This window comes from Amblyomma mixtum, chromosome 3 (genome assembly GCF_055824585.1).
Source record: "Amblyomma mixtum isolate Tamu chromosome 3, ASM5582458v1, whole genome shotgun sequence".
NCBI classification, from domain to species: Eukaryota; Metazoa; Arthropoda; class Arachnida; order Ixodida; family Ixodidae; genus Amblyomma; species Amblyomma mixtum.
Genome location: NC_143014.1, coordinates 258291574 through 258318003, shown reverse-complemented (window position 1 = coordinate 258318003; position 26430 = coordinate 258291574). Strand labels below are relative to the sequence as shown.

General features: G+C 45.7%; 1 protein-coding gene across 1 annotated transcript in view; it reads left to right on the top strand.

The window, feature by feature from the left end:
* LOC149354524 (DNA (cytosine-5)-methyltransferase 3B-like) overlaps positions 1–18923 on the top strand; it is a 148898-nt gene extending 129975 nt beyond the window's left edge. The window contains exons 17-18 of the mRNA XM_089575998.1: positions 9528–9686; positions 18762–18923. Coding sequence (XP_089432124.1) covers positions 9528–9684 — 157 coding nt within the window. The 3' untranslated portion in view covers positions 9685–9686; positions 18762–18923. The remainder of the gene's footprint in view (positions 1–9527; positions 9687–18761) is intronic.
* Positions 18924–26430: the final 7507 nt, after the last annotated feature.

Below are 26430 nucleotides of genomic sequence, written 5' to 3'. Positions count from 1 at the left end.
GTAAAAAAATTGGCCGCCATTACTGGGGTCATTTTCCCTACTAAAGATGTCTGATACATGCTGGAATAAGTGTCCATAACCTTCTAGCATGCTATTAGTGACACATCGTGGGTGAGCTCATTGAAAAAGTTTGCTAAATCTCGGCCTTGGGTGGAGGACAAGGGGGTCACGAATGGACAGCATGGCGTTGAGCACTACTTGCCCCCCGCCCCCCTACGGAGAAGAAAAGCGGTGAGTTGACTAAGAAATTCTGCGAAAGTAGATGACAGCTACTTATCTACTGCTTACAAAGAAGCAGTGCTGGAAAGCATGTTGCATGTATAACTAAAGTTGTAAGTGTAGCCAATAAACTGTGTCAACATCCTACATAAACCGTCATGCGGCGGTTATTCCTAACGCAACAGGCAAGCCGTCACATCGTTCATGAGTCCAAAAACTTCATACCACCAGCGATAATGACGCAGCAGCCCTCAGCTACCACGGGAGCAGAGCATGGAGCAAGATAGCCCGTGCGGGAAGTGTCTGGGGCAGCGCAAAACACTGTGGCGTCTGTACAGTGGTGCCATCTCGCGCAACTCACTACGATCAAAGAGTGCATCGAGCGGAAGCGAGTGATTAGGCAGGCTGCATGCAAGAGAGGACACGCATGTGCAAGCTGACCTTTCGATACCAGGTTGTTCGGGAACTAGACGTCGCTGTCCCCACTTTTCTAGCCGACAAACTTGAAAAGAGTATTACAACACCCTATGTGCTCCCGCTAAGTTGTGAAGGCACGTTTTGTTATGCATCGCAGTAACCTAAACAATGAGGAAAAAATCGCTGCGGAGAAGTGAAAGGTGGACACCTGTTGACACTCGGTGCCAACTTAGTTAAGGTCAATTCATGTGCGACGAAATCGCTGACAGAGCACCATGTCACTCATAGTCACTGGTTTCACCTCGTATGCGGGCAGCAGCGGCTTGCATGCACATGGCTAGAGCGCACGATGGCATGGACGGACGGGAGTACCAGTTGTGGTAAGCCTGTACGAGATCCTCCTGTCCTGGCGGTAACCTAGCGGTGCGGGCTGGGCACTTTTATTTTTCTTTCTTTATAAAGCCCTTTGTAACACGTCTTGTGGTAACTCATACAGGGTCTTCCACAATACATGCGAACACGGCACAGTGTGGCCGCGCTCTGCGGAGCCATGGCGGAGCGCCAGTACATTCGTCCTGGCCGCATATCGAAGCGGAGCTGCAGGAACACAGAGGCCTGGAGACGGTGCTTCGTGTCGTCTGCTTCAGTGCAGGAGTGCACCGTGCTTGCTTTGCTGGGAAGCACACCTAACTCACTGCATGCTTACAGCGCCTGTGTGCACCGCAACGGCACTGCGGGAAAGTGCACTTCACTCACTGCAGCACGTCGTTAGTTGCGCGTACGAAGTTAAATAAGCATGTATTGTCTCAGGGTTGGTTTGGCTTGGTTTATAGGTTTTAATGTCATAAGGTGATGCAGGCTCTGAGTATAGTAGAGCAGTAGAGGGCTGCAAGTAATTTAGACCACCTTGGGTTCTTTAACATGCACTGACATTGCTCAGCACGGGGAAGGGGAGCCTTGCTTTTCCCTTCCATTGAAACGAGGTTGCATAGCCGTGGTCGGACTCTGGTCTCCCACTGCGGCTGGCCATTCTAGTGATTTGGCCACATTCTGCTAGTGACGGGGCTATCAGAGCAAATATTTATTTTATTTATTAAAGCAGCTGCTTTATTAACGCAGCTGCTGATGTCATGTGCACAGAGATGGCGTCGAGCACACTTTTCTTTGTCGCAGTCGTCACATGATCAGTTCATCGCGAAGGAGCTGGCAGATCACTTGGTGCAATTTCCAGTTTCATTACAGAAGTTATGGAAATCAAAGAAAATTTGTAATCATTTTGAAAAGAAATCGGAATGCATTTATTCAGTCGTGTAGTTTTTCTTATGCATGTGGCTCATTCTTTTATCAGGCTGCCGCAGTGACTCAGTGGTTATGGCACTCGGATGCTGACGCCAAAGATACGGGTTCGATCTCGGCCGCGGCGGTCAAATTTCAATGGAGGTGAAATTCCAGAGGCCCATGTACTGTGTGATGTTAGTGCATGTTAAAGAACCCCAGGTGGTCGAAATTTCCAGAGCCCTGTACTACGACGCTGCTCATAGCCTGAGTCGCTTTGGGACGTTAAACTCCCATAAACCTTTCTTTTATCATTAAACAAGATGGAGGACTAGGTATTTAGTAGGAATCTGCTCCCGCTACGCGGGTGACTCAGAGGTGCCACCGCCACAATTCTACTCTGGATGGCCATTGGTCAAACCACTGCCAATTTTTCGTTGACAACACTGACTACGGATTTCTTGCAATACGCGGCTGTTAACACTATTGCGTTAAACACACCATCATGGCGAAGCAAAACAACCTTTTATCGGAAACAAGAAGCGAAGGCAAAGGTGCAACCCCATACAACACGTCTAGCAACTGCGGTGGCTGAGTGGTTATGACGCTCAGCTGCTGACCCGAAAGACACGGATTCGATCTGGTTGCGGCGGTCATATTTCAGTGGAGGTGAAATACCTGAGGCCCGTCTATTGTGCGATGACAGTGCACTGAAAGAACCCTGGGTGGTTAAAGTTGCGCGGAGCCCCCCTACTGCGGTGTCCCTCATAACCTGAGTCGATTTCGGATGTTATGGTAAACCAAGCCAATCCAGCCCTGAAACTAATGTTTAGTTAGCTCAGATTGTAGTGCTGAGATGAGCGGCCGCTCACTTGTACACGCTACAAATAGTGAAGTGCCCTTCCCGCAGTGCCGTTGCGGTGCGCTTGGATGCCGTAACCATGCAGTCAGTTAGGTGCGGTTCACAGCAAAGCAAGCACAGTGAGCTCCTGCACTCAAGCAGACGGCACAAAGCACCGTCCCCAGGCTTCTGTGTGCCTGCGCCGCTTCAATTCGATGCGCGGCCATGCTGAGCCGTGTTCACATATATTGTGGACGATTCTGTACATCTGCCTGACGGAACAATGTGTGAATGACCGACTTGGAGAGCACGCAGTGTATCTTGCTAATAATGAACGCACGCACCATGTAAACCACCGTGCTTTCGTTGCATAAGAGTCCAATGCAGAAGTCAGCAGAAAACTGCTTGCGAAACATTGGCGGCTTATTTCACCAGAAAAACGGGCGAAGATTGTGTCAGTGATACTTCCCGAAACATTGGCGGCTTATTTCACCAGAAAAACGGGCGAAGATTGTGTCAGTGATACTTCCCTTGCTGTCTACGATAGAGAGATAAATTTTCTTTCACACTTCATCTGCTAACTTCCTGTGTGCTCATTTCCAAAATCCCTTGTAAGGTGGCATCTGCGCAGGTCAGCAAACATATATAGGGTGTCCCAGCTAACTTTAGCCAGGGTTTAGAAATATTCTGCGGCATTCTAAGACAGTGCGACCAATGCATATTGCTCGCTATTGTGTGGAGCAAGTCAAGACTATTTTTGTAATGTGCTTAACTATAATTAGTCGAAATTAATTACCCACTTTGCAAGCAACAAAGAGATGTAAAATTCTAATGAGAAAGTTGCAAAATGTCTGATTCAACAGTTTCTAACTTTCCATCTGTTACGTATTAGCCTTTTTCGCTCCCTGCAAATGGACGCTAAATGCAAAAATATGCCATGTTACAACCTTTGTCCTGAAAGGGGGTTTCTGCACAAGTTGCACGGGGACGGAGTTCACGGCGAGCGACACAAAATGGGCGAGCAAAACGGCGGGCAGCGCAGATGATGGCCAGTTCACCCGAACCAATCTCATTCAGCGCAGTGGCTCTTCGTCTTTCATCGGTGCTTCGTCTTCGTCGGCGCATCGTTATTGATCTGCCCAGGCGGTATCAGGTGCGGTTGTCATGGTTCGCTACAGTCCATAAAGTTCCGAGACTGAGTCTACTAAAAAAAGTCTGTTCAGCATTGAAGTCATTTGTGCAGCACCCCTTCAAAACAGTCTCCTTTGCAGTCTATACGCAGCTTCCAACGCTTCTTGAGGTCTTGGAAACAGTTGGAAAATGCTCCTTTTGGCAGGGCTTTCAGCTCCTTTGTCATGACATCTTGAATGGCCTCCACGCTCTCCATCCAGCGACCTTTTAGGGCTCTCTTCATGCGAGGAAACAGGAAAAAAATCACATGGGGAGAGGTCAGGTGAGTATGGCAGATGAAATACAGTAATGCTGTGCTCGGCGAGAAATTTTGTCATGCTGAGAGCAGCGTGCAGCCTTGCGTTATCGAGGTGAAGGCTCCATTGTCCAGATGCCCATAAGTCAGGGTGATGGCGTCGCAGTGCATCACACATGTGTTGGAGCACACGGATATAAAACTCCTGATTCACCGTCTGCCCTTGTGGGATGAACTCGTGGTGTATGGCACCTCTGGCATCAATAAAACTATCAGCATTGTCTTTGTATTGGTCTTCTGTCGCCGCACCTTTCTCGACGCTGGAGAGCTTGTGGACCGCCATTCGGTGCTCTGCCTCTTGTTTGAAGATCATATTGAAAACACCATGTTTCATCTTCAGTAATGATGTTGTCGATGAATGCAGCATCCTTCTCTGCCTCTGAGAGGAAATCAGCGCTCATTGGTGCCCGCGTGTCCGTCTGGTCCTGTGTGTGGGAGTACAGCACAAGTCTGGAATTCAGCTTTCGTTTCCCAAAGTTCTCATGCAAAATTTGGTGGCATGTTGTCTTACTAATGTCAAGAGCATCGATAGCATGCGGACTGTAATGGTGCGGTCTTGCTGTATGATTTGCCTGATCCAAGCCACGTTTTAATTCCGTAAGGTTGAAGGACCCCTGCCTTACGTCGTCTTCTATCGACGTTCTCCCCACACGAACCTGTTGTGCCACTCGAAAACTCGTGCCTGCAGTAATGTCTCCTTGCCGTAAGCATCACGGAAGGAGCTCGTACGTCTATGTGGCTGCCTTGCCAAGCTTCACACAGAATTTTATGTTTACACACTGTTTGAGGTGAGGTGGACATCCATCTCTCCACATTCACTCACAGTAGAATCCACAGACGACTAGCGACAACATATTTTTCTGCATGTAGTGCCATCTAACGGCTGCCACAGCAATTAACAAAAATATCTCAGGTTAGTCCGAAAAGATGGCGCTACACATATGCATCAACATTTGTTTTGGGGAATCATTTCCAGAGAAGAAAATAAATCAGTCTCGAAACTTTATGGAAAAAGGTTGTACATGTCCTCTTGCGCACCGCGATTTCAGTGCTCTCAAACGTTCTGCTTACAAACGAACTGCTTATTTAGCCAAGTGTGCTGCCGCTTAAAAGGTTGCAGGGCAGAGGGCCAGGCCAGCACCTCCTCTATTTATACTATGCCTGCCGAGTATGGCCGATCTGACCGTCCAAGGCCCTCTCCCATCCTCCTTTCCTACCCTCCCCCATCGGCTAGCCTTCGTGCCTGCTCTACTCTGGTGGGGGAAAGTGCCATCTGAGGGGGGGCGCCTGACGACGAAAAGTGTACAAAATAATTTTTGAAACATTATCTCCATGAGGTGGCGCTCTGCACCTCTCATGACCATCAGGCTGCCTGTCGGGTATGGACACGTCATAGTGTGCGCCGTTCTTGGCTTTGTGTGCAACCACTGCAGGCGCTGGTTTTAAAAGGAGCCATAGAGAGTGCGGTGCAGTGGCGTCGGCACTGCAATGAAAGGCTGTGGCGGCTTGTTCGAATCATGTTGCTTCAGCTGCAACGCTGAAACATTCCGGGAGACGCACTGAAACTGCTTGGCGGAAACATGAAACCAGAGGGTAAAGGTAGTTGAAAAAATTAGAGATCACTGCGGTGACCTGCATTGGGAGAATGCGAAAGCATTGACATCTTCTCGGTACTCTTCACCTCTATTTGCCTCTCTTTATTGATTAACTATAGATGAATTGATTAGTTATAGATCAATTATTATTGATCAAACGATTAATTGTCAGTCAATTGGTTATTAATTAATTAATTAGTTATCAAGTTTTTTCAGCCTTATAGGTCAATGATTGCCAATTTTGTTGCTCAAATTCGACGCCTTAGTTTATTTTCCATCCACTTACTACATACCCATCCAAACCATTCAACCCTCCATTGCTTTTGCTTCTAATTAATTAATTACTCCAAATCAATGAAGTTTTAATTGATTACTTTGGATTGCATTCACCGAACACGTTTCAATCTATCAAAATTTTATTTTTTAGCTCATTTTGTACAATTTCCTGCGGTTGCTTGCCGTTCGTGCTATTTCGACTGATTTTGACTGATTACTGGCTGTAATTAATTACCTAATCATCTTAGTGACAATTTGTTTTGTGCATCATCCTATCACCATCCTTTGTCAATAACGACCATTCATTTGATGCTACCTCTTCTGAGAAAATCACAACTGCTGCAAACAAGTTTGGTGACACAGTGCCGCCGACATAGCCTAGAAATGCTTGTGCATTAATAACTTATGCATTAATAAGTTATAAGTTAGAGAAGGGGGCAGATAAAACTGAAATAAAGTTCGCTTCAGCACGTGTTCAGGTGCAGTCACTGTAAAGGCCAAACCACAAGGCAGTGTTTGTTCAACACCACGGCATCGTCTTATTTGGTTTGGTTGGTTTGGTTTATGGGGTTTAATGCCCCAAAGCGACTCAGGCTATGAGAGATGCTGTAGTGAAGGGCTCTTGACTCTTTAACATGCACTCACATTGCACAGCACACGGGCCTCTAGAATTTCGTCTCCATCGAAATTCATCCGCCACGGCCGGGATCGAACCCGTGTCTTTTGGGTCAGCAGCAGAGCACCATCAGTCCACCGGCATTATCACCCGGTGCTGCAGGAGAGGGCTATCAAACACATGAGGGTGTACAAAGTGGCATCTCTAGGCGGGTGTTAGGTGTGTTTTTTTCGTTCGCTGTTGTGTTCCGCTCACGCACAAGGTGGTTCCTCCTCCTCCTCGCGCGTATCAAAGGTGGTTGTGCTACAGTGAAAATTTCTTATGGCTGTAAATTCGTGTAAATACAAGAAAATAGTCACAAATTTTATAAATGTACATGGTTATAAATACAAAAAGTTCTAATGTATATTGTAGCAGATACATGCAAAGTATTGTATATGCTATTCCTGTAAATAGGTGCAAATATATGTAAATAAATGCATGGAAACGTTCCCTTCTTTTCTGCAGTCTGCAGCAATATTCCTCAGCTGCACATAAAGGAGCTTAAAATCTTCCAGACTTCACACAAAAATGAAAGCAGCAGCCGCACTGGACGTAACTACCTGGTGCCGTTTTACTGTTGCTGCAAGGACACCTCGTCAGTGTCGCTGACCAGAGCATTTGCCCGCACAAAACAATTTTCGCTAACCATGGTGCCACGAAAGGAACAAATGTAACAACTTACAACGTTCTATTCATCCGGCAAGGAAGAGCAGTAAGCAGCGCAAACACCTCAAGTAGCACCTCAGGTATGCCAGCCTCCATCCTCAAGTGATTGGTGGAGCGAAGCTGCCACTCCAGCCGGTCGTCGTTGGAAGAAGCGCCGCACCATGGATGAAGCGATGAAGCAAGAATCTGACAGACGCGTGGTGTAGGAGTACGACAGAGCTATCACCAAAATGCTAGCGCCACGCGCCCATGCAAGCATGATGCAAGCAGTCCTGCCATCTGGGTAGCGCCACAGGGCAGCAACTAAATAAAATGAGGCGTACCGGCGGTTACCATTGCGAAGCTGGCTATAGCGCACCCTGCAACCGCACCAACAAATCGGAAATGGGTAGGCAACAGAACCGTGCTTGCCACACCCATTTAATCGCACAAAAGCATTCCCAACCTAGTAAAAGAGAAAATAAGCGAAAATACCAGTATTGAGGTGGAGCTCACTCGGGGATGAGGGCACACACTCATGAGTTGTGCTTCTGAAAGCGCAGCAGACTGCAGCTGAAGCGGCAGTGTGCAACCCGCGCGCCTGTATTTGGCTTGAGAAGCCTGCGCCGTCCATGGACGAGGCGGAGACAGTGACGTCGGGACACGCAGTGCTGTGTCCGCGGTCGGAAAAAACCGATTTCGTTCATCGTGTGATTGGGCATTTACCAACGCCGTAATGAAACGCGGTGCAATTCCCCCGTGCCTTCAGGCCCATATAGAGGCATATAGAGGAGTTAATTCATTACGCTATCGCGTCATGCCCTTAAGGCTGGGCTTAAGTTTGCCCTCCAATTTTTTTCTCTTTTACTAGGATGGAGGTGCTTTTGTGTGATTAAATCAGTGTGGCTGGCATGGTTCCATCGCTTGCCCATTTCCTTTTTGCTGGTGGAGTTGTGGGGTATAACACTTACCTTGCTTTTGGGAGGGAAGTGTGAGAACAGTGGTAGGCAACGAGAGGGTGATGGCATGGGAGGAAGAGGCTTACCAGAACTGGTTTTCCAGTCCGTCCGCGCTGTCCTCTGCTTTCGCCATCTGCCATGAGCATGCGAGCCGTTTCTGCCCACGGACGAGGGGGAGCCAGTGGGGTCGGGGGACGTGCCCTGTCCGCAGTCAGAATTAGTGATTTCATCCATCGTGTGGATTGGCCTTTGCATGCATCGAATTGCTGTAGTGACTGTCTGAAAGAACGCAGACATTGTTTTTTGTTGTTTCCGATAGCGTGCAGGAATCCCTTGCCCTTGCTAAGAGTGGAGTAATTGAAGTAATAAATTTTTACATGGCAGAGCTTCACTTTAGGCATTGGGGCACAGCCTAGTAGAGGGCTACAGATTAATTTCGACCGTGGGGTTCTTTAATGCGCACCAAATTCTCAGCACACGAGCGTTAGTGCTTTTCACTTTTATCGAACTGCACTAAGGGATGGGTGGTCATCGCGTGTGTGCTGCAAGAGTTCCATTGAATGACTTTCTTAGACAGCTATCAGTGTGAGCTAGAATGATTCATGCGCTTGTGCATTCACACGGGGCTGGTAGGCAAGCATCGTGAATGTGAAACGGACAAAAGGCAGCTGGAACTGGTGCAGCATTCAAAAGGCAATGAGGAAAACTGCATACAGTTATTGTTCACAGTAAAATTTGACTCTCTGGCTCTTTTTTGGCTATGTCGAAGTTGGTCTGGGAGGAAAAGACGTTTATCGCCGATAAAGTTGTATTTAAAAATTTTCCTGCCAGTCGATTCAAGCTCATGATGTCCTTACCGAAAAGGACATGTTTGCCACTGTTTTGAAGAGAATGGCGGTGTAGTATAGCCTCCGAGATCGGCGCCCAAAAAAATTGATGTCGATGCACTCGTTTTGGTTGTGAAATTGTCCGGGGAGGGAGACATTTGTACTTAATTTTTGTCTTTTCTGGCTGATAAAAGCTCTGTTTTTGGTGAGAGTGGTCTTTTGTGATTAGAATGCGGTGTCTTATCGATATAGGCCAACTTCTGTTTGTCTTCAGTGTTCCTTTAATCTGTATTGTTGTCTAAGTTCATTTCCTGCTCATTGTGGTGCAGGGTGTTTGGCTTCCCAAGGCATTATACAGATGTGGGGAACATCCCCTTGGGAAAAAGAAAGCAGCTGTTGGGCAAGGCGTGGAGTGTGCCTGTCGTGTGCCATATTCTGCGGCCACTGCGCTCCTTCTTCAAGAGCAAGCGTCGGGTCAACCACTGAGCGTAAGTCAATTTGTGCAACTGGGCTGACAGGTGGAAGTGAAGTTTTGATTCAGGCCTCCATATGTTAATGAAACTGCCCAAAGTTGCAAAAGCTCTTTTATAACATTGTAGCTCCGTAATGAAGCACATCAAAATTCTTTAAGCTACGCCTGCTGACGCACTGAAGGTGCATAATATTTGAACCCTAAATTTAGTTCTGTGTAGTGCCAGTATTTAAATAACACGTATGCAGAATAATGATGTAACACCTTTGTGCAGTGATCTAAGGCATCAGTGTTTCTTGCAAAGAAGCTGTCACTGACTTCTTAGATAATTGTGATATCTTTTGTTGCTACTGTGCTGTATTGGGAAATTGAAATCGTAGCATATTTACACCTTGTTTTTCTGACAGTATTTATTAAGATATGAAGGTTTATATCATGGTTCTGCTTGCAGTGGTTGCTAGTTGCTTTTTGAAATGCAGCATACTTAATAATATATATGCCGTTATTCTGTAAAAACATTTTTCCTCCCCCTTCTTTTATTTGGATAAGAAAAAACGAAGATAGGCCGGAGCTTAAGCTCCCTATAAACTTAGAGCAGGTTAGCCAGCAGCCTGATGTGCCTGGATCATTGTTCTGGCCTAGGCTTGGAGGTTTTGATGTACAGTTCTAGTGGCGCTTGTATTCATATCACTGATGTGTCACCGGGGACTAGTCATTCAGTCATCCTTGGCTTGTTTCAAGGGTAACAAGCCATTGTATTGTGAACGCTGTACATTATTCATTTACTTCACATTATAGCTGGTTTCATATCTGGCCATATTTGTTGACCTGCATTTTTAATTTATCTTCTTAACCGTAATAAGGTTTTCAGCGTAAATCATGTTTTTGTTTTTAATATTCGTCTGTTCGATGTTGAAGGTAGGGATACTAGCTGCTTCCAGTGCAGGAGCTGGTGATTGTACTTTTTCAAATGTTTTGAATTGTAGTTAAGGCAATCAATTTCAATCTCTGTGACTCCTTTTGTTTAGTTTCTTTTCTGTCAAGTGTTGCCTGAATGGAAGGAGAAGCCATCTGCATGTGAAATCCTGTCCACCTGAAATCAGGCACAAACAAGCAGTGTAATGTTGGATAGCAGTCGTGTGCTGCAACCTGAACCGATGCTTTTTAGGGAAGTTGTGACAATGTCACCAACCATGAGGATGGCCACATGGATGTAGCATTCTCTCGGACTCAACCATATCTCGTCACCGATGCTAAAAGCCCTCCGCTGTAAGGGCCAGCCAGGTGTTCTCAGCTGAGTGGACATGGGCATGGATGGACATACCGTATTTACTCGCGTAATAGGCGCACTCGCATAATACGCGCACCCCTAGTTAGGGCGCGAAAAATCAGATTTTTTTATTTCCGCGCATAATAGGCGCACCCCGAACTCTGCACTGTGATCAATACTGTATTTACACGATTGCAAGCCGACGCCTCGCCACCCCCCGCTTCCCAATCTTTATTTTAACAAAGTTTTTGCTGAACTGACTACTAGTCCCTACTAGTGCTGCTGCCGTCGCAGCTGCTGCGGACCCACAGCACGTACAACGACATCGCGTAGAACAGCCGCACGCAGTTTTCAGGGATGCTCACTTTAAACGTCTGTTTGGAAAGCTTCATCTCCACCGGAAACGTTCCCGACTTAGGCCCACGAAAACCTCGGCGCTTGGAGTCGCGTACGAAAATTTAGGGACGCCGCAGTCGCAACTGCCGCACTTCTCGGCCACGTCGTATTTTCCGACCTGCCGCATGCTTGCCGTGTTCGAGAGCAAACTCCCAGCCATGTAGCTGTTAAGGTGCTTGCCCGTTGAGCTAAAACAGCAACGCTCCGCGGCAAAGCCATAAACCACGATAACTATCGCACTACCGCAAATTCCGGCACTACCGCAAATCCCGGCACTTGACAGCAACAACAACAAAAAAAAAAAACGAGCTGGAGATGCTGATGGCGATATAGATAGCGAAAGCTCGCGGCGGAGGAAAACAATGATGATGATGATGAGCTTGGCCTTGGGCGCCCTCCGTGGGCGGGGTCTGAAAGCTCCTGTGCACGTGTGTGGCCTCCGCGATCAAGCGCCCGTTGCGCGCAGCCGGAGCCGATCGCGGAGGCCTCGGCGCGTGCATTCAGAAGGCTATTCCCACGTGTGTCGCGGAAAGTTTCGGTGCGGCCCTTACACGGATCTTTTTTTTTTAACATTTTCTTCGCGAAAACGGGGTGCGGCCCGTACGTGAGTGCGTTTACGCTGTGTGTTCAATTTTGCGAGTCGAAAAATTTCCGGAAATTTTACCCCGCGTAATAGGCGCACCCCGAACTTTGAGCCGGATTTTCTGGCAAAAAAGTGCGCCTATTATGCGAGTAAATACGGTAATGTGATTAAGTCAGGACACACGGCGACATAGTATGGGAACACAGTGTAGACTTGGTTGTCAACAAAGGTGGTTTTGCACCTGGAGATGAACTCGGTCTTCACTCTGGCAGAAGCGTGAATGGTGAAGTGGTTGTTTTTTAGGGTAGCCATCAAAAAGTGTGGGTTACCACATGGTTTGCTCAGGCAAGCCAACGCTATGGTGGCAACACCGATGGCCAGCGTGAAAATAGCTGCAGCAGTTTCAGTGAATGAAAAAAATTTCCTTATGCCGCCCGTTGGTCTTTGAAATTACGCAAGTATCGGTTACAGAAGCACCGACAAGCCCAAACCAGATCTCTGCTGAATCAGAAACTGATTAGAGCAGGCGTTGAAGTTTGTCGCTTGCCTAAAGAGGTTAATGGCTTGCATCTACTATGGGGGATTGACTAACGGTCAGAGTCCGGCGATGTTCAAATAATGCGCAGAGAGGACAACAAATTACTAAACACAGGCTGAGATTTTCTGCTATGAATGAGTTACAAAAGCCCGCAACCTTCGTCTTCGCCCTGTTTGTCCTACCACATTATTAAGACATTGTAATACAAACTTATTCATTAACTGACCCGGTAACACATCACACACACACACACACACACACACACACACACACGCACACACACACACACACAGGGTGTGCACGCTAAATTTAGCCAAGGGTTAAAAAATGAAGTATTTGAGGTAGGCCAGGGAAACCACTTACATACATCTACCAACCGACTTGCGCCTCGTAGGCAATTTTTTGTTTTGCAATTAATCAATTAGCAATTAATATAATTTTTTTACACGCATAAATATTGACTTTAGACAGCAAATGTGAAAAGCAAATTTGGAGAGCACCTTCAGAAATCCCCATTCCATTGATTTGCAATAAAGAAAGCCTCACGTGTATCTTTTTTTCGAGCTCTGAAGAAAGCTCGCGAAATACAAAAAAAATCATGTGACTAGCGCATTCACGCGCCACGATTGTGCTGCTCTCAAACGTGGTTTGAGTGAACGAAATCAGCTGCTGGCAAGGCGCGACGACCTCAATGCTACCTCAATGCAAGTTGCAGCGAACTTGCGTATCTTCTTTTGCCTCTCAGTGGCGAATAAAGCTAGTCGCATCTGTGTTTGTCACCTTTGGCCATTTCATAGCTCACAATGTCTGCCGCGTTCTCTGCAACTTGCGCCGTCACACTTGCAGACTGGCTGCTCAGGCGCCGTAACCACCGTTGACATAACTGCCTGCTGGAGCAATGAGGTCGTCGCGCCTTGCCAGCAGCTGATATCGTTCACTCAAGCCACGGTTGAGAGCAGCACAGTCGTGGCGCGCGAATGCACTAGTCACGTGATTTTTTTGTATTTCGCGGGCTTTCTTTGGAGCTAGGAAAAAAGATACACGTGGGGCTTTCTTTATTGCAAATAAATGAAATGGGGGTTTCTGAAGGCGCTCTCCAACTTTGCTATTCCCATTTGCTGTCTAAAGTCAATATTTACGTGTTTGGGAAAATGATCTTAATTGCTAATTAATTCATTGCAAAACAAAAAATTACCTAACATGTACAGGCCGGTTGGTAGGTGTATGTAAATGGTTTCCCAATCCTGTATATATATATTTATATATCTATACATGCACATACACAGGATTGAAAAAGATCTGTCCTCCAGTCTAAACATCCAGTCAAATATGTTTCCTTTAACGAAGCATTGCGCTTTTCCCAACAAAAGCCCGAGGCTTGTCATATGCTCGGAGTAGCTAATGCCCATCGGTAGCTCAGAAAATGCTAGCACAGCAACTAATGTATCGTCCCCAAGTTTGTCATGTCTCTGCCCAGTGAAGTGCCTCTCGTGGAAAATAGGCTCAGTGGCGTCACCTTAGAAAAATAGTGGAGGGAAAGCACATGCATAGCACTTTGCTGGAAAAAGTACGTTTCGAATGGCACTTTTCTAAGTACATGCAGCACTGGTCTCACAGAATACACCTGCTCGCAGTCAGTCACACTAAATTTACCGGCCTAACACCTCTACAACTATATCACTTCTGTGGCACAGGCTGTGGCGCGCACATTGGTGAAAAGGTGAAGAAAAAACAAAACTTAGGGAAGTGTGACACAGTAAATATATCAGGCCTGTGAATGGGGTGCAAGAAAAACGCACGCCATAATGTGAGAAAATCACAAAACCGGAGATACTGGTTGCATGGCAGTCCACTTTTTTTTCCTGCAGTCTGCACTTCTTTTACGTACCGTTTGAGGTCTTTACGCTTTTTTGTGTGCAACTGAAACATTTTAAGAGGTATGTCATTAATCCATTGCAGAGGGTACATTTTCTTCGGCAGAAAACCCTTCCATAAACTTGAAAGTGAACCGCCTCGGGTACATTTCAGCGGGCGCCGCCGGTTGCCGATCCACACTGGTGCAGCAACAGTGCTGCCAACTATAGGTCGATCTCGCGGCGAATAGTGGCAGAGAGATGTGCGCTGCATGTGTTGCCTGAAGCGTGGCACTGGAGCGAAATGCATTGGCATTGAGAACATTGTTGCAGAAATGTGGCTTTTGAGCAATAGCCTGGTGGCGTTTTCTGGGCAAATTGGCAATGACAATGAAAAAGGTGCTCAATTTATTTAGAGGAGATGCGTAACGTGGTTGGGATTTTAAAACGAGCGTGACAAGCCCGGGGCGACTCAGTCTGCTCCGAGATGGGCAGCGCCTGGGCATTCGCAGCAGCAACACATGGCATGGTGTCCACCTGTAAAAACCTGCTTTCGTGCAATATTTCCTGCTTTGCAATGCTAAACCGCCATTAATTTTGTTCTTCAAGTTCTTCTATCGCAAGGATATTACTTTCTTAGAAGGTCGAGTGCCTGTGTCCTCACCAGAGGGGCAGGTCACGCACCAGAGAACAAACCCCGTGTTTCAGCGAACACTTTAATAATTTTTCGAAAATAGGCTTTTCGGGATTTAAAACACACCCTGTCAACTAGTTCGGGGCGTGTAACATGTGTTCGGACATGCCAAGGAGTGTACGGTGCCAACGACTACAGAGCGCGCGCCAGAAGGTGCAAACTTGTCGAGGAGCGATCGCCGCCAGCGTCTAGGGAGCGCCAGTCAGTATCTTTGCTTTCAAAACCATTACTTTGCACACAACATATCACGGGCCTCACCAGATGGCAAATAGGCCTAATGTCCGATTGCTTCGTCGCTTGCTGTGCGCACCGAAATCGTCAAACAGGTGACCCCTAAAGATGGACACACACTCCTTCGTCGACGAAAACAAGCATAGTGTCAGCTGACGACATTTGGTGGCGTAAAAAAGCTAAATAAAACAGCGTACTTTACGTGCACGAAACAACAGTGCATTGCACAGGTTACCACTATGCCACTAGCCTGTCAAGCAGTCGATTCCTACACTTGGGGACAGCTTTCTGTGCCTACTCAGGTGAAGCTACGAGCACGCATTGCCAGCTTAAGCGCCTCTCTCTCTCTCTCTGTCGTGAGCGTGTGATAAATGCCACTTGTGGAAGCCTCGCCCTTCGTAGCTTCAAGTGCGTAGCCACAGAAAGCTGTCGTCGAGTGTAGAAGCGGCTGGACTACTTCCGTGCACAGTGATAACATCACCATATTATCGTCCAGGCCTTGCATCTAGGTGGCAATAGTTGACGTCGTCAGCGAAAAAGTGCAGCCAAAGTAGCCCCTCGCTCACCTGTAAAACAGCTGCGTTGCTGCTAGAGCTGCTTCAAGGAGTAGACACAGAATTCATGGCCCTCTTCGCTCTTCTGTCTTACCTCCTACACTTGCAGTGTTCGTACCCCTCCCGCTCTACTGCGCATGTTTCTCACTGTCGTTTCTACGCAGAGCTCGGACTCCCGCAACTGCGGTGGACCTACTTTTCCTTAGGTGGTGGTGGTTACTATGAAATATTCTGGGGAGAGGATACTGGTCCCGCCGTATGTTGGACAGTTAGTGGCATCGCTCTTCGGGACCAGGAGAAGGGGATGGAGGTGGGAAGGGGAAAACTTAATTCTATCGGCACACCTCTTGCGGTGTACTAGAAGCTCTGGTGCATTTTCTCAATGACGCAAACACCGCTGCCCACTTCTAACGCTCACCGCTCATGGGTTCCCACGTCTCACCCAGCTCTGTGTTTATGATTACGCACTATTGCCCTTTGCGTATATCTCTTCCCCTCTTTCTCTTTCTTCCCATTCTTCTTCCTTGTCTAATTGCTTTTGATCTTCCCCCACTTCCAAACATTCCTCATTGTGTCGCAGCAAAGGCGACCTGGACAAGGACAGTGGTGCGCACTGTGCAACTTTTGTTTTCATTTTCAAACAATAAATAACTCCTAATCTCGCAGCACGCTCCACACTGCCTGAGGTCAGCTCTCATTAAGTAGTGTTCCCATATGGTGCACCCTATTTTTCCCACTCAAGTGTCTCTCCTACGTTCCACTGGTTTCACCCTGCCCTCCTCAACGCTCTTGGAGAGTGTCTGCCAAACAGCCTACACCCAAGCACACACGTTCACACCACAGATAACAGCTAACGGCCAAAGTTTGAAGTTCTTCCTTATGTGCACAAGGTCGCGCATTATCTGAGGAGAGTGAAGGAAAATTCAGTGTGGGCGTTTCCTTTTCCCTGCCCAGCAAGCTGTCCCGTCTGTGCCAAGTACCCAACAAAGATATTCGAAAGGATACTTCCTGTGGCATGAACCACAAAGCAAGCTATGTGCCCTGCAAGGTATCAGCTGTTTATGAAATCCTGCTAAGCTGCGGTTTGGTTTATGGGGAACAGACGGGATGCTGCATCAACGAGTGTTTACAGGAGAACAGTAGCTCCCTGGGCTCGCACTGCTGTCAGCATATTTTGTTGAGGAATGCCTATCATTTTACAAAAATTGTACGCCGCTTTTCAAGAAAACTAAGGTAATCAACGGCGTCAAATGCAACAAGGTGCATGAAGTCCACAAAGCTTTACACATGCACAAACATAGCCCCAATAAATGTGTTGGTGAGACTTCCATTCACCTGTACAAAAAGGAACTTAGTTTCCTTTGCTTGATAAGGTGATTGTGTTGGAGTGCACGGGTGAGTGCTTGACGCGCAGGTGTAGTTTTGTGAAGGAAAGTATCAGGCATTGCTTCAATATCTAGTTGAAAGTCTGTGTTCATCCTGTCTCTTCTGTCCTGTGTGCTCTCTATCACGCAGTTTGATGTTTGATTATATTCAAATTGAAATCTATAACAAAGTGAATATTGCATAGAAAGAAGTTCAAAGGTCATGCGACTGTCAAAAACAATGCAGTTTTATTTCTGAGTTTTTGCGGGGAGCCCGAGAGTAGGCCTCACCACGTGGCTCAAGTCGAAAACTGGTGGCCAAGCCGGCTTCTCGTTGTTTCCAGTCCTGCTTTGTCCCTAGCATCCTTCACTATTTGATGGCTACCACATCATACCAAGAATAATTGTGTCGTTCATTGTAGCATGTCCCTCATGACCTATTAGGAACTTATACGTACAACGCTCTTGTAATAAGCGACAAACGATTTATCTGGAATGTCACCCCTGGAGCAATGGCGCATTCAATTGAACGGTGAAAACCTCATGCTTTGCAAAAGAGATAATTTCTGTGTTGAAATCAGCGCCTGTTGTATATGTCAATCAGTCTTGGGATGTACTCGAATAGCGCTAAAGAGACACTGATGACAAAGCGATGTTTAAGTGCATAGATAAATTAACCTGCACTTATGAAAAGAGGCTACATTAGCTGAAACAAGGAGCATTTATTAATTAGAGAAGTTGCAAATATCGAACACTGGTATATATTTGTTCTCGGCAGATTTCGCAAGCAAAATCGGTCACACGAAGCCTATTATTTTCGCGCTTATCCCTGCGTCAACACTTGTATTCACTCTGAACATAGTGACCTCGGAGTCCTTTTCGGTCTTGACGTCACAAATTTGGGTCTGGTGGCAAGCAAATTTTTAAATCGGATTTTCTGTCCACTAAATATGTATTTAACTGCCGGAACAATATGAACACAACCATAAAAAGCCAACAGGTTGGTTTTTACTGAGGCCAAAGGTTGGATGGATTGTTCCTCAGTGCCCTTCTCAAGTGCATAGAGCTCACGCTAGAGCCTTTGTTTATGCATTGTGTCGAAAGCGACGAGGCCACGCTCATGGAATTTATAAAAGGAGCGGAGCATTTATCTTCGTCGCCTCTCCTTTTGGATATTTGACTGTTTTTTAATACTCTCAATATGGCTGAAAGCATCGCTTGCTTATCACACTCATTGTTTAATGGCCACATGGAGTACTGTGTACTGTAGAAAGTAACGGCAAAACTCAAAGGAGTTAACGTGCTCTCATACTGAAGTATACTTTCGTTCCATGAGGATAGAATATGCAGTATCCAAAGCTGTGAGTGGCCAAACCTCTTGCGTTGTGGTATTACGATGGAGTGCATACAAGGAGCAGCCGTCAATTCCGAGGATGCCTCAGTCTGACCGGAACTATACCTCAGTGTCTCACTTTGTATGGACTGAAATGAACCTTGGAGATCAATGGCAGAAATATGCTGTGTTGAACACTGTTCCTTAGTGACTGTAGTCAGGGTCCCTCCGGTTGATTCACCACGATCATTCACTCTTTTTTTTCTCTTTTGCAGTCTGCTGGTCCTGAAGTTTGTGGCCATCCTGAACAATTCGATGTGTCCTCATGCGCCCCGAAGAAAGCGGGTGGCAGTTTCGATTTTATATATTGATGTTTTTTTTTTCAGTATTAGTGGATTACATATGATTATCAGGAGTGTTGTACTTTATTAAATCAAAGCAACATATAAGTGGTCTCTTCATTCCTTTTGCTGGGTAGCAGCACTCTGCAAGCACTTATGTGCCGTTGTTCTCAGAGGGATTGTTCACTCACGAAAAGCAGTTAAAGGTGGCTGTAGAATGGCCTTATGTGTACTGCGAGAGGTCACAAGGAAGGCTTAGTGCATAGCACACATGGCTCTGTTATTGGTGACGTAGAGTTATCGCTGACAGTTTCTCTGCAATGTGTACCACTAGTCCATGTAATCAGCTGGCGGTATGCTCTCGACACCATCCTCTACAAACCAAAACGACTTTCAAAGGGTGACCCATGGAGATAGTTCAGTCGCTCGACACGTTAGTGCGGCAGCGTTCGATTAGGACGCGCTATGCCAGCGAGTGCGCCGTTTATCCCGTAAGCAGTTTGTTAGTGCAATTGTTATTGGCTGTCATTTTGTCCTTTTGCTAATTTTGAGAAAGAAAGAATTGATATGTTAATCAAAATGGCTGTTCATATATAGTGGTCTGTGCTAGAATACAGCATCACAAAACGCACACTCCTATCACCTAAAGCATGCTTACTTACTTTCTTGACTCAGAGTTGCTCAAGCTACACTGGACTACGTAAATCATGTTTGAAAGACTGGGCATCTACCCCGTATTTGCAAAAAAAGCCAATGTCATTCTTGTACTAAAACAAGGCAGACCGATGAATTCACCGGCAAACCTCCGGCCCACACGGAGAGAATGGTGCTACAGTGCTCACTCGCCTGGAGTGACACCTATAACACTTCTGTCATCTACTCCCTAAACTTGATAGCTTCAGCAAGCACGTGTGCTACCAAGACGTTGCGGCACGATTGTACAAAAACGTATACGCAAACCCCAGCACTGTGCAACTACTCATTATTGTGGGTGTGTCCATAAACTGGCTTTCGGCAATGTCTCCCACAGCAGAATCCTAGCCAACATTCGAGAAACTGATCCTGGAATCTGACTATTCAACTAACACAAAACTTCCTTTCCAATTGGTTAATAAGACTCATTGACCCAGATAATAAACCCTTACCACTGGTCCCCATAAAACGGGGCACAACCCGACACTCGATTATATCCGCTACGTTGTTTAACATGGTGACATCTTTGCCGCCGTTCCCCATCTACAAAATGACATCTATAAGGAATAAATCATGATCTGCTGTGCCCATGGTAAGCCAGGATGTTAAGAAACTACCGTCCAAAAAGGCTTGGATGGAAATTATTCAAGCCCACGTTGCCTGGCTGGACCCAGGGACTCCGGAATGTTTTTTTCATCATTTTAGCTTCATTATTATCAGCCGGACTAGACCCACTGCAAGGCAAAGGCCGCTCCCATATTCCTCCAATTAAAGGGAAACTGCATAGGTTTTAGAAATCAACGAGCTGAAGAGGGTCGATTGTGTGAAACTTGCAAGTAAAGCATGCGAACTCTTTTTTGGCTAGCACTTGAAATAGTGGAGTAATCGCCGATTAAAATCCGGACGCCCTTCAAGCTTCTCCGCAGCGCACAACGCCAAGTGGGGGGCGCATGATGACGTCATCGAAGGTACCTGTGCATTTCCAACGCACAGACGCCTGCTTTGAAGGAAAAAAACCAACGCCACCGAAGGCGAACCCTGCCGAGAGTTGTTTGGCAGCGTCTAACGAATCGGGGCAGGGTGTGGCTGACGACAGCGGTAATTTGAAATCATACCTTCCGTGACGTCACATTAAATTTCTCTGCACTCCTCCGGTGCATTGAGGAGAAGCAAAAAATTCAATCGTCGATTACGTCACTATTTTAAGTGTTAGTGCAAAACCACCTGCCAAGCTTTACCTACAGCCTATATAGATTTGAATCCTAGAATATTGCGAAATTCTCAAAAAAGTGCTGCAGTTGTCCTTTAAGGCGGCGGTACCACGCTAGCGGCGGTCAGCAGCCATTTTTCGTCATGTTTGTGTGAGCGGTGTGGCTCATCCGTTTGCGCTAGAAAAATGATATTGAGCGCATTGTAAAGATAATTGTATCTTTGCGATGGTATGTGTCGCTAAAAGCTATTCACGTTAGTATAATAGCAGTGAGCAAAAGAGCGAGGGGCATAAAACGATATTTTTGCTCGATTTGCCTGCGTTTGCTTTGCTGTTTACGAAAACTACTGCTCCGAAAAGAAAACTGCTTCTGCAGCTTTTAGATGAAGTGTGACTCGAGAACCTCACAGGCAAGTTATTGAGTTATATTGGGTAGTTATTTAGAACTGGTGCCAAAAATAAGTGTGAAATTTAAAAGAATGACGCATTAATAACTCCTAGTCCAATTCATAAATCACAAACATATTTAGCAGGATTATAGATAGTACCCATGTTGTTAATTCTTGAAAATTTCATTGAGCTACATGTCATAATTTTTTAGTTTTCATTGTTCGAAGTTGGTCGTAACCTAGAAACTGCGCTTTTTTTATCTGAGTTGTAGAAGCAAGTAAACGTCGTATAGGGAACAAATTCGGCACACGAAATATTTATGAAATATTCCAAATCCTCTCAAGTCGGCATTTCGCTATGACAAACAGAACGGTAGTACTGCGCCATTCAATTGCGCCATTTTTTGTGCTCCGTAACCTCCGCAAAATACATCCAGCGCGAAAGATCGCTGCTATATTCCATGCTTTTTTGACAGGAACTGAAGTCGCTGGTCTTAATACTACCAGTGATGTAAATTTGGGTATGATAAACGACTCATGTTAGCTCGCACTCGCCCGCTTTGTTGGTCGACGGGGCTGCTGCATTTCAATCTCGCGGGCGTTTTGACTCAACAATGGAGTTCCGCCGGTCAACGACAGTGGCGCTGTCAAACATTTTGAAGCAAGGCGGTCGTTTCTTCGGCTGCTCAGCAGGCTGTCATCGGCGTATCGTGCTGTTTTGCTTGTTGGTGTTTTTTTTTACTGTGCTTTTGTATTTATGTGCAGCGCCGTTTTTTATCACGTTATCTTGCCAGTTTTTTTGTGTGTAAAAGTGTCAAATGGGGAATCGGCGGCGATACCTTCAGCGCAAAAGGTCGACGATGACAAAGCTTCGTACGCGCATGGCTGATGTCAGGGCCAAACGCAGGTGAGTCATTCGGACCGCAATTTTGTTATTAGTATGTGCATTGGAGTCCCAACTGTACCTGTGTCGCGTGCGTGAGCTACCTCGTAGTGTGTGTTATCGAGTGCGGTTTTTCATGAACGCGTGTGCAAGATTACGAGTGTCACGGCACTGTGACATTTCGTAAGGCGAGAGCAGAAATCTGCTGCATAATTCTTTGTTCCTTAGCTGGGGTCCTGTAGAAGTGGCTCTAAATTGGAGAGTTGAGGGGCTTGTGTTTAGAAATAGGCGATGAGTTTTAAAAGCCACAGAGGGCATTGAGGGATATTTTATGTACCTATATGACGACTCTCGTCCTGAGCATGCGCACGTCGCGGGTTGGATCCCAGATGTGGCAGGTGGAATTTTTTTCTTCACTCCGCTCTGAAGTAAGTCTATAAACTGTTGGCATTTCTAAAAAATATACTACAGCTTATACAGGGCGATAAAATCACCTGCTGATTCTGTATTGCGCAAAACATTTCGCGTTTGCGTTTTGCATTCCTCCTGAGCTCGTTAGGAGCTCGCAGTGCGTGGAAGCGGCAGTTTACGTTGTGGGGGGATGGACACCTTTCTATGCGAGTGGCATTTGGCAGCACGGGGAGCCTAATTTCACGGGGAGCCTAATTTTTATACGCACCACATCTAGCGCTGGAAAAAAAATGCTGGTACTGTATTTTCAAAATGGCATGCAACATGTCTGCACTCCCTGAAGACTTGCCGCTGCAGACCATCAGACCTCGCCTAGTCGTTTGCTCTTTTGCAACAATATAGTTTTTCTTTACGCCCTCCTGTTATGGCCTCGTAGGTGAGTATATGTTAGGTAAAATCATTATAGAGGGTATTTTTGCTATAAACTTATCACTTGTTTCATACAAATGCTTGAAAGCTACACAGCCCTCCTTGAGTTGGGTGTTTTCCTTAGCTGAAAAGGCGCTGAAGCACATTTGTGGATGAATGCACTCTAAATATGTTTCTAATTGATTTTCAAATATAACCGTTGAGATCGCTGCTATATGAAACAAGAAACAGTGTGTTTTCATTTTTTTCCGCTTTATATTTTCAAAAATGTGGGGCTTTTATATTTGCGTTGCAACGGCACTGTTGAGTTGTTTCTTTTTCCCAAGTATAGCTTAGTTGGACAAGTTGTACTTCTTATGCCTCAAGAAGAACTCTAGTTTGGGCTAGTTGGTTCATGATTCAACAGGAAAATGGCGCAAAAGACGTGGACAAAAGAGACAAACACGACAGGACCAGCGCCAACTTACAACTGAATTTTATTTCGCACCAAACCCGCCTTTATGTAGGCCAACACGCCCTAACATCCGTGTAATCACGCACAGGCAGTAGAAAAGATAACTGTAAGATATCTAGCACATGAAGCGCATAAGCAACCACGTAACATACTATCATGGCTAAAAAAAAAAACCCAACAAAAGTATAGCAAACAACACTAAAACGGTCATGACCAAGCAACTCTTCAACACCAAAAACGATACACACTCATGAGTGATACCAGATCACCAACAAGAAACGTGGAAAAAAGGTGAAGAATGAAGCGTTAAGACCAAAGCAGTGTCAAAGGTAAAAAAAAGGTTGAAATGGATGAAGAGTGCAAACCTTAAAAATTGGAAAACAAAAACCAGCAGCCACATGAATGATAACCGATGACCAACCAGAAAAAAAGATGGACGCGAAGCTGAGACCAAAGTCGGCGTCAAAGGTATAAAAACGAGAAAAAAAATTGGAAACGAACAACCAGCAGCCATATGAATGATAACCGATGACCAACAAGAAACATGAAAAAGGATGAATGCGGAGCTCAGACCCAGGTCAGCGTCAAAGGTGTAAAAAACGAGAACAAAAACCGCGTAAAACCGCACATCGTCAAAAAATCGTCAAAAATTGCAACCAATGCCAAAAGAAAGAGCGTGCACAACAAAACAAAACGAAGAGCCTACAGAAAACTTTCTAGAAAAGTGTACTCCTCGTTGCTAAGCGTAATTTACGTAATTTACGTTGCTAAGCGTAATTTTTTACACCTTTGACGCTGACCTGGGTCTGAGCTCCGCATTCATCCTTTTTCATGTTTCTTGTTGGTCATCGGTTATCATTCATATGGCTGCTGGTTGTTCGTTTCCAATTTTTTTTCTCGTTTTTATACCTTTGACGCCGACTTTGGTCTCAGCTTCGCGTCCATCTTTTTTTCTGGTTGGTCATCGGTTATCATTCATGTGGCTGCTGGTTTTTGTTTTCCAATTTTTAAGGTTTGCACTCTTCATCCATTTCAACCTTTTTTTTACCTTTGACACTGCTTTGGTCTTAACGCTTCATTCTTCACCTTTTTTCCACGTTTCTTGTTGGTGATCTGGTATCACTCATGAGTGTGTATCGTTTTTGGTGTTGAAGAGTTGCTTGGTCATGACCGTTTTAGTGTTGTTTGCTATACTTTTGTTGGGTTTTTTTTAGCCATGATAGTATGTTACGTGGTTGCTTTTGCGCTTCATGTGCTAGATATCTTACAGTTATCTTTTCTACTGCCTGTGCGTGATTACACGGATGTTAGGGCGTGTTGGCCTACATAAAGGCGGGTTTGGTGCGAAATAAAATTCAGTTGTAAGTTGGCGCTGGTCCTGTCGTGTTTGTCTCTTTTGTCCACGTCTTTTGCGCCATTTTCCTGTTGATTCTTATGCCTGCCCATTACTTTCCTTTCTTCTGTTCTATAGCTGCGTCTTTTCTTTTGCTACTAGCCCGCTTGTGGCGTTCACTTTCCTTGGAAGCACAGTATCAATATACACTTTCAAGGGATATTCAACCTCACAGCTCACATTTTTCTGCTTGTGTGTAATGGATACAGCCTTCTGCTGGTAAGCTTTTTCTTCGTGAACTGCTGGTGACATCAAAACAAGCAGTGTATCATTGTTCCAGCAGCTTTGTATCACCCTGTATGGCATAAGCAGAATATGTTTCTGTCGTGCTCAGCAGGCTTTTATCCTAACATATCTGCTCTCATTGTTACAGTGGCAGCAAATTACTTAGATGTAAGGACTTTTCAGTCCACTTGCTATGTTTAGGCACATATTTTCTTTCCTTTTCCATTACTGCCGTCACATTTTTGTATGACGGGAGGTAAGCATATGTCTTTGTGTGTTACTGAAACACTAGGTCAATGGAAAGTAACTGCAATGATTGAGCAGTAAAGAACAAGCTAATACCCACTTTTGAGCACTGACATTTCCTGTCACTTCCTGGAAATAGACTCACATATGACATTGGTATGGACTTGTTTGCTTGCAGGCAGCCACCATGATGTGTGGGGGAGTTGTGCAAGGCATCTGAACGTGCTTAGCAGATGTTGCAATAAAATGGTCCTGTTTTTATAAGGAACATGCGTTTGTCTTTTGAAAATGCACATCAATGGAAGTGAATGAAGCCTTCTGCTTCTGCCTCTACCACTGGCGAAGTGCATGTGTGGACAGTGCGATTTCACTAGCATTGTAGTGAATGCAAAGCATGCCCCCAAAATTATATGTAAATCACACACTGCAAGAAAAAAAGAATGCACGGATAACATTCTTGAAAGGTATATGGGAGCGTAGCTGGTGATATGCATGCGCACAATGCAGCAAAAACAATGCCAGCATCTCTTGCCATTGTTTGCACTGCATAAAATACCAGTACTTTTCCTCAGCGGTGTGCAAACCACGGATACCGAAATCGCTAGAAATGCAATCAGTTGTCAGTCTCGGCTACAGGGTATTATGATTCAAAACTAGCTCTTGTAAATGGCGCGGTTTCCGGAAGAGCTGCTCCGCAATAGTACAGCGACATTTGCTGCGCATGGCGCTGCACGAATGCGCGTGTAGTGTCTAGATAGGAGTAGGTGAGTTGCATAAATATGGAAGTCTGCTATGGTGGGCTTGCTGCTCGCACCGCTGGCACTTCCTCTATGTGCACGTGCCAATCTGCTCGCGGGTGCTCAAAAGGGGTGGTGTCCCTCATTGTTAGTCATGGCTGGAATTCCGCTCCGCTCCGCTCCGGTCCAATTGGAACCAGTTGATTTTTGGGCACCATTGGAACCAATTGGAAAGACCAATTGGTTCCAGTTGGCTTTTGAGCCAATTGGTTCCAATGGTGTCTGAAAACCAATTGGTCCCAATGGTTTTTTTTGACTGGGTAGTGCCAATCAACATTTTTCTACGGAATTGAAATTAACATGCTTTTATGGGAATCAAAGCCAACAGACACACATACATCACACACAAGCAACACTGCACATTCAGGCACTAGTAGCATACATTAGCTCAATATGTACATCCAGAGAACACACTTCTGCTCCAACTTATATACTCAATTTATTAGGCTCTCATGCTGGGGCCGGTGGTGCTT